At 34.5% G+C, this 8,597-nt stretch overlaps 1 protein-coding gene across 1 annotated transcript; it reads left to right on the top strand.

The window, feature by feature from the left end:
• The first annotated feature begins 3,914 nt into the window (after nt 1-3,914).
• LOC116092069 (olfactory receptor 1013-like) lies at nt 3,915-4,844 on the top strand. The gene has a single exon (XM_031373427.1). It carries the CDS (start codon nt 3,915-3,917, stop codon nt 4,842-4,844), a length of 930 nt encoding a protein of 309 aa, XP_031229287.1.
• Nucleotides 4,845-8,597: the final 3,753 nt, after the last annotated feature.

Below are 8,597 nucleotides of genomic sequence, written 5' to 3'. Positions count from 1 at the left end.
ATGGAGAAATTCGCATGTAAATAAAGAAAATATCTAAAATAAAAAAAAAAAAGAAAAATACTTTATGAGTTTGATCATTTTAAAATATTTTTATTTGTTCTATGAAAATTTCATTCAATATACAATATATTTTTATCTTATCTACCCCACAACTTCCCTCCATCTCCCACCAAAATCCTGTAATTCATATGACTTCATATCATTATTATTATTATTATTATTATTATTATTAGCATAAGCAGCAGCAGCAGCAGGAGGCACTCCCTGGCTCCAATTAGTGCTGACCATGTGCTAATGATTATGTAGGCATCCACTGGTATACAGTCTACTTACAAGAAGGTGAACCCTGAAAGAAAAATAACTCTCTCTCATAAGCTACCAGTTGCTAATAGCTTCTCAGCTAGGAAATGGGTCACAGAAGCCCCACCCCCACCCATGTTGAAATTTTCATTGCTTTTATCTTCTGCAAGTCTTGTGATAGCAATCATAGTTTCTGTGAGTTGATGTGTGCATCAGCCATGCCATGACTAGAAGACAATAATTCACAGCTCTCCTCCTTAACCTTCTTGTCTAATATTCTATGGAACAACACTTCTGTGAGGTTTATTTGATGCAGATTACACATCTGTGTCTGATAACGCATAATTCTTATTCTTGAACTTGAACAATTATGAGTCTCTGCGTTAGCCTACATACATTGCAAAAAGAAACTTCTCTAAGCAAGGTTGAGAGAAGTACAAATCTACAGATATAAACATACATATTAATAAGGGGACCTGGCAACATGATTATTTAGGAAAGCATTATAACAGGTTACCCATGGCTTCAATACGTGCATGAAAGCACTCTTATGGAGAATGCCTCACATCCAATAAAAATGTAAACAATTACTTATAAGCTATCATGCCATTATTAAACTAATCTGAATAACTTGCCTGTTGGGTTTGTATTGTGACATGAAGTACCCAGTGATAGATAAGTTCTTTGATTTCTTTTATTCTCCAGCAGCCTGCATCACATTGTTATTTTTCAGAGGACTAACCAGTAAAATGAGAATCATCATATTTATACCACAAGATTATTTATCACTCACTAGGACTGCATTCATAAGTAGTTAGCAAAGTATTCAACATCACAAAATGATTAGTAGAAACTTACAAAAATATCAAAATTGATAAATTTTCCTCAGTATTTGATCATGTTGCTATAACTGAAAAATAATATTAGCCATAATTCTCATATTTCCTAATAAGGCATCTTTCTTATGATTTTAAATTCAAGTAGTCATGGGTAAGTAAAAGGAGGTATGACTGTTGCAAAATATATCTACATAGAAAGTCACAACAAATAAGCTTCACCACTGAAGCAATATGGCTAAAGATCTGTCAAGTTTCATAGACTGAGACTGCACCTGAATGTAACTCCGTAAGTAGATTCTTTATCTTGCATTCATGAAATCTTGGGTTCCTTCCCTGGCATAACATAAAATGGAACAAAGGGTTTACTTTCAGTATATGAGTGATGGAGAAAATAATGCCAGAATTTTAATCATCCTCAGTTGCATAATGAGCTCAAGAAGAGTATGATCTATATGACAATTTCTTAAAAATTAATGAATTGTTTTAAGTTATTGAAGTAAAAAGAAATACCTTCCTACAATGCCTCATTATTTTATCAGAACAAACAGAGATTTTAAATTTAAAATGCATTGGACACAAAATATAATTGCACTTTTTTCTGTAATTTTTTTGAAAGGCAATTACTTCCATACATAATTGCTTGAGTATAATACTAATTTAAATACATATTTCTATGAGTTTTTGAAAATAGTGAGTTTTGTAAGAGTGGTTTCCTATGCATAATTAAACCATTTTAGTCATTTTCTTATTTTGCATTTAACAAGAAAATAAACAGAATTTTGCTTAATTGCCTTTCAGACATTTTTAAAGCTATGAACCCCTGAGGTGGGAGAGATCATATACTCAAGGGAATCCGACCAGGCATAAGTTGCCTGGATCTACGTTGTCATATCCTGTTGGTTTTGAATGTGAGAGTTGCAGGTAAGTGCTCTATCCTAGCCAGATATAGTAGAATCTGTCTAGGATCATTAGTTATTTTTTCCACATGAAATAGATATAAATCTGCCATCAGATAGTTTGACCAGTGTTTAAAAGCTCTTAAACACCTGTGACATCTCTCAGCTCTGAGAGTTATCATCTGGCCTCTAGATGAATATATTCAAATCTAAAATAGCCACAAATCCAACCAGCAACTGATACCCTGATAACTTGATGGAAAAGGGTGACTTTCTGCCTAAGTAGTAGATCTCCTTTTTTAAAAAAAGCTGTTGAATTATTGTTAGCTACTTAGCAAACAACAATTTGACGATTTTTGGAAATATTATCATTAATGTTTAAAGACATAATATATGAGGTCTCTGAAGAATAAATGAGATCGTATATGAGAAATAATAGCTGTGCTGTGCTCAAGGAAAGTTGTTCTAAATGACTGACTGACACAGTTTTTACAAATAAGAATTATAAAAACTCTCATGATAAACAGAAAATCAGAAGGTATTAAGTCTAGGATTAAATCTAGAAGTTTCTAGATGTTTTTAACAGAAAACTTTTGTATACTTATACCTTTTGCTAAAACTGTTTTTACTCTATATGACCTGTTTTGCAATAAATGACATATAACATCATAGCAAAAGATCAAATCAACATAATACACACATTACATTTTATAGTGAAGAGGAGGAAAGTTAAATTAATGGGTTATGTGTTATTAGATAATTATTGGTGATAATAGAAAGAGATAGGAGAAAAGTCAGAGTAGGGGGAAATTGCAGTGTGTTCCTTGAAGAACACCTTTTTAAAGTCACTTAAAAGTATAAACACAAGGAGGACAAGTATTCCAACAGCAGCCAAGAACAACTAAGAATGCATGGAACACAGACAGACAGAGGGTAAAGTTATGAATGGAAAGAAGTATAGCAGTTTTGAGCAGAGACAGCCAGGGCCAGGCATAAACATAGGACCTCAGAACCTTTGGAAGATCATGGTCATTTCTAAGAATAGGTGGAAGAAAAACTTGTGTATAGAACAAAAGAACACCATATTAAACTGATATTTACACATGACCACTGTGGACGCTGTGCTGACTCAAGTGGGGTGAAGACAGAGGTAGGAGATAGCAAGAAGACTTCCACAATAACAGAGAATTTTTTAAAAAGCTGTTTGCATATAAGAATCAAATGCTGCATCAGTGGAAAACTATGTAGGTCCTGCGTCCATTTTGGTAAGTCATCAGAGACATCATGAAACTAGAGCTCAGTAGAAAATGTGACTAAATGAATTTCTACAGTGTAGTATAATGCCTCTCTCCAAAGTGTAGAATGAAGGGGAAAAGATATTAAAAACGATGCACAGACATGAATTTTTCCTCAAATTCTCAGTTATTCCTCTCATGCATATTAAGCAAATATTTGAACCTGAGTACCTAAATTATATGGCAGAAAAAGAGTCATGAAATATATCACTAAAAATTATTCACAAGTGTTAAAGCATTTAAAGTCATCGGGATGTATTCATCAAAGTCTGATGAGGATGTGATGATGAAGAGCTTCAACGGTCGATTCATGAGGCATTTCTGATTCAAAAGCTGGAATGGTGATACTGAGAAGATGCAGTAAAAGAATAGAAAAGTAACTCAGAAAAAAAATCTTTGCCAGAAGTTTTATTTGGTTACAAAATAAAAATTATTTCTAAATAAATCTTTGGAGTGTTGCATGTGAGACTTGTATGATTACCAGGAGAAATAGTCTGATTTACCCATTTGCCATTTTTTTTTTCAGCACAGTCATTAGAAAACAATTCTCTGTTTTATCTTTTAAGGAGAGAGTCTTTAAAACCATGGAGAGAGGCAACCACACAGTATCTGAGTTCATCCTATTGGGATTCACCTCTGACCCTACCACACAATTGGTCCTGTTTGTGATATTTCTCATTATGTACACATTGACTGTGTTAGGAAACAGCACTCTTATCGTGTTGATCTGCAGTGACCCCAGGCTACACACACCCATGTATTTCTTCATTGGAAATCTGTCTTTTCTGGATCTCTGGTTGTCTACTGTCTATACTCCAAAGATCCTAGCGATATGTATCTCTGAAAATAAGATCATTTCTTTTGCTAGCTGTGTGGCTCAGTTCTTCTTCTCTGCTGGACTGGACTACAGTGAGTGTTACCTGCTGGCTGCTATGGCTTATGACCGCTATGTGGCCATCTCGAAGCCACTGATTTATTCTCAGGCCATGTCTATAAAACTATGTGCATTTTTTGTAGCAGCCTCTTATATGGGTGGCTTTACTAATTCTTCAATCATCACCAAGAAAACTTTTACCTTTGATTTCTGTAATGACAACATCATTGATGACTTTTTTTGTGACTTGCTTCCCTTGGTGAATCTGGCTTGTGGTGGCAAAGAAGGATACCAAGCCCTGATGTACTTCCTCCTGACCTCCAATGTAATGATACCCATTGCCCTAATCCTGGCCTCCTATATCTTCATCATTGCCACTATCTTGAGGATCCGCTCCACCCAGGGTCGCCTGAAGGCTTTCTCCACCTGTTCCTCCCACCTCATCTCTGTGACCTTGTACTATGGCTCCATTCTCTACATCTACTCTCGTCCCCGTACCAGATATTCTTTAGATTCAGACAAAGTTGTTTCAACATTTTACACAGTAGTTTTCCCCATGTTGAATCCCTTCATCTACAGTCTGAGGAATAAGGACGTGAAAGAGGCTCTGAATAAACTCGTCAAGATCATTCCTTTATGAGAAGCATAGAACATGCAAATTGCTTATGCATGTAAGGATGCTGTTCATCTTCTCAAAAATATAAACACAGTTATTTCCACCACTCCACATTATACTTCAGGAGATATACCACAGTAAGTAGGTTAATGTAATACTTAACAGCAACAGGCTTGTGTTGATGTCAACTATCTTAGATTACAAATAAAACTCCAAATTGACAATCGATTGTCTAGCAATGATGTTACAGTTCATTATTATAGCATAAAATCTGGTTGATTAGTATATGAAAACAATATTTCTTTGTGTATTTTACTCAGAATTTATTGACTTTGAATGAGAAAATATGTTGAGTTCATTTTACAATATTCCCTATAAGCCAATGTGTATCCATTATTTTTTATGTAGCCATATGAGTGAAACTAAACATGTACCAAATCAAAAATTATTATAAAAAATTTTATAGCAAGTATTCTTAAAATTTATTTGTATCAGAAACACATACCTACTCCACTACTTTGGGGTCAGAATTTCTCAATTCACCATGTACAGAAAATTGATTCTAATCATTTTACTGGAAGCAAACAAAATCCCTTCTCTAATAAGGTTCAGAAAATATTCAGATAATGTAAGCATGGCTGAGCAAAGTATATGTTCATTTACTTCCTTCATGGAAAAGTAATATTGGCTCCAGATCATCTTCAAATTGTCACAAATCTAAGAAAATAGAAAGATAAGTACAATCAAAATGTGAGTAGCACTGACTTTATAGAACAAATCTAAGACTATACTGATCTTCATGCTCTATAGGGAATGTGGATGACCTTAAAGTATTCAGAGAAGTCTTTTATACTAATTTAAAATTTTAGTATATACTTTTCAAGAAATTTGTCTTTTTCAAGTGACAAAGTTTAAATTGTTAATATAACTAGATTACATAGCTGTGTATTCAAACACACAAATTTTAGTAAATGCAGTGTGTTAATTTTTAGAATTTATTATTTTCTTTACATATTCATTGGTATATATTCATTGCATATAGGAATATATTTCATTGGAAATTTCCCGGAAGCCTATAAAGAGTTGTGACCACGTGATTACAATCTATTTACATCAATTCTCCCCCTCCTCTTTTCTCCCTCTATGTTCTTCCTTGTATCTCCTCATTGCTCTCTTACACATTCATGATCTCCTTTTTTTCATTAATTGTCACATACATACATATAAATATGCATTTCTAAATACCAAACTGCTCACTCTGTATATTGTATATGTTTACTCTATGTGTGTGTGTTTGTGTGTGTATTGTGTGTGTTTAGAGTTGACCATTTAATATTGTATAAACAACTGGTATGTTCATATACCTGCAGAAAATGATTTCTTTTGCTCATACCATTTCTTAGTTGCCTGTAGCTCTTTGTGTAGAGTTGAGGCTTCATAAGATTCCCATCTTCAACTTTAACATGTTTACTGCTATTACCATTGTTCAACTTATGTCTTATTTGTTCAACTTTGCATCTTATGTTATAATTGAATTCATTTGTAAAATATCTAATCCAATAAATATTTTTAAAATATTTTGGGTAGAATTACTATATTATAGTTCTCTTGAACTTAAACATTCTGCTAAAAATGAGTATTCATTTCAATTGAAATAAAACCAGAATGATATTTGTGTGTGGTGAACATGTACATATGAAAAGTGACAATCTATACCATTGAAGTTGCTGAGCAGGCTAAACTCCTATAACCTCTTGTGCTGCACAGGAAGTTCAGAGCAGTGACTCACACAATTTCCCCTCATTTGCTCTGTTGGACATTGACTAATTCTTCTTTTACTTGTTATCTCATTCAAACTTGCCTTGTCAAATATTCTCCAGATTATTTCCAAAATTAAGACTGGATAATATCATTCCTTAGGGTTTGGCAACACGCATTTAGTAAACGCTGTAAGCTCTAAGCCTAGCTCTCACTTGGTTTTGTCTAAAGAGTGTGAGGATCACTGTGTTCTACATTTTCTCTTTATTTAAATCACCTAATATGAGTAAGGATGTACCGGGTAATAACACACATGAGTGCACATACATGCACAGGCACACATTTATGCATGTATGCACATACACACACATACACACACACACACAAACACACACACACATACACACCAAAACCAGCATAAACACCAGTAAGAGGTATAATGGGATTCTTCACTAGAAAAAGTGAAGTATGCATAACAGATGGTGAGCCATAGAAGAAAGCTGTAACTTGGGATGCTATTAGGGGCTTTGATTAACCCTCAAGTTGCTATAGGTGTCTGAGTGTGAGAAGAAGAGATATGAATTATTTTAAAATACAGTCGCATTAAACAAAATTATTCTTTCTCACTTACTGCCTCTCTTTCGCTTGCTTTCTCTCTCATTCAGTTTCATCTACAAAAGTAGAAACATCTCAAGTCTCATCTCTACAAATATTTAATAAATCTATCTAGTAATATGAAAGTCACTTATACATTGAAGATTAACAACAAAAAAAGCATAGTTTCCTTGTCCCCTATTTCTGTATTTCCCTTGTGCCATTGTATCCATTGTCTATTGTTAGGAGTAGCTCTGCATTGAATCACTGAATATGTGATCCCAGTTCATCATAAGGATTTCCATGATGTTTTTTGCTTCTTGCTTTATTTCTCCATTCTAATTATGCTTAGATGAAGGATGATTTTGTGTGTGTGTGTGTGTATGTGTGTGTGTGTGTGTGTGTGTGTGTGTGTGTGTGTGTGTGTGTATGTGTGTGCTCCCTTGGGTGCTAGTGAACTTTTTCTAGGACAAGATGAAAAATTCACTACTGATTTCATAGGTGAGCATTTTTCCTGTAAATGTATTTAGTTATTTTCTTTGCATAACTAGTATACAAGTCCTTGTAGATTACTTCAAAGGAGACCTTAATGATTCGGGCATTTCACAAGCCACTTCAGTATCTATGGTATTGCAGCAAGTTTCTCAATTATATTCTTTTTCCTCCTGTGGTTGCATGAGCTTCAAAGAGGGTCCTTGTATAAATATACAGTATGAAGGCACAAGATGGCTTTCTCTATTCCCTGATATAAATGTAATTAAGGCTGACGTGTTTGGAAACAATAAGAATATTATAAAAGGAGATATATCTGTGTTTGCCTCTTAGATTGTAAAACAAAGCACCCCAAAGATTTGAAATTTTCTATAGGATCCTATTAAATCCTGGAGCCAGCCATAGGAGGAACTTCCAGAGTGACAACAAATTGTCTGACCATCTTGCTAAATGAGAATAAATCCCAGAGAATAGACAGAACAAAATCTTGACCACTTAGACACATGTAACTCTGGCCTCTGAGAAATCTTACCTCATGACATGAACACAAAGATGGACTTGGGAGTTGACTAGATAACATTGTCCCTCTTCTCTAGGTGGCTATGTTGAGTCATTCTCCTTTTTTTCTGTTTTTCTTTTCTTTCTTTTTTATTAATTTTTTTGCTTACATTTCAAATGATATTGGTTACCCCTCTACAACCCCCCCATTCCATCATCCCTCTTTCTTTTTCACTATGCCTCTATGAAGGTGCTCCTCTACCCACTTACCCACTACCACCTCACTGCTCTAGCATCCCCCTATGCTGGTGCATCTAGCCTCCACAGAGCCTCCCCTCCCATTGATGTCAGATTTGGCCATCCTCTACTACATATGTATCTAGAGGTATGGATTCCTCAATGTATATTCTTTGGTTGTTGGTTTGCCATAGGCTG

Source organism: Mastomys coucha, unplaced genomic scaffold (genome assembly GCF_008632895.1).
Source record: "Mastomys coucha isolate ucsf_1 unplaced genomic scaffold, UCSF_Mcou_1 pScaffold15, whole genome shotgun sequence".
Taxonomy (NCBI): Eukaryota; Metazoa; Chordata; class Mammalia; order Rodentia; family Muridae; genus Mastomys; species Mastomys coucha.
Note: the sequence above shows the minus strand (reverse complement) of the source record. Positions and strands in the feature narration are given on the sequence as shown.

Coding starts and splice junctions, on each gene's coding strand:
- LOC116092069 (XM_031373427.1), top strand. CDS start 3,915: ATGGAGAGAGGCAACCACACAGTATCTGAGTTCATCCTATTGGGATTC.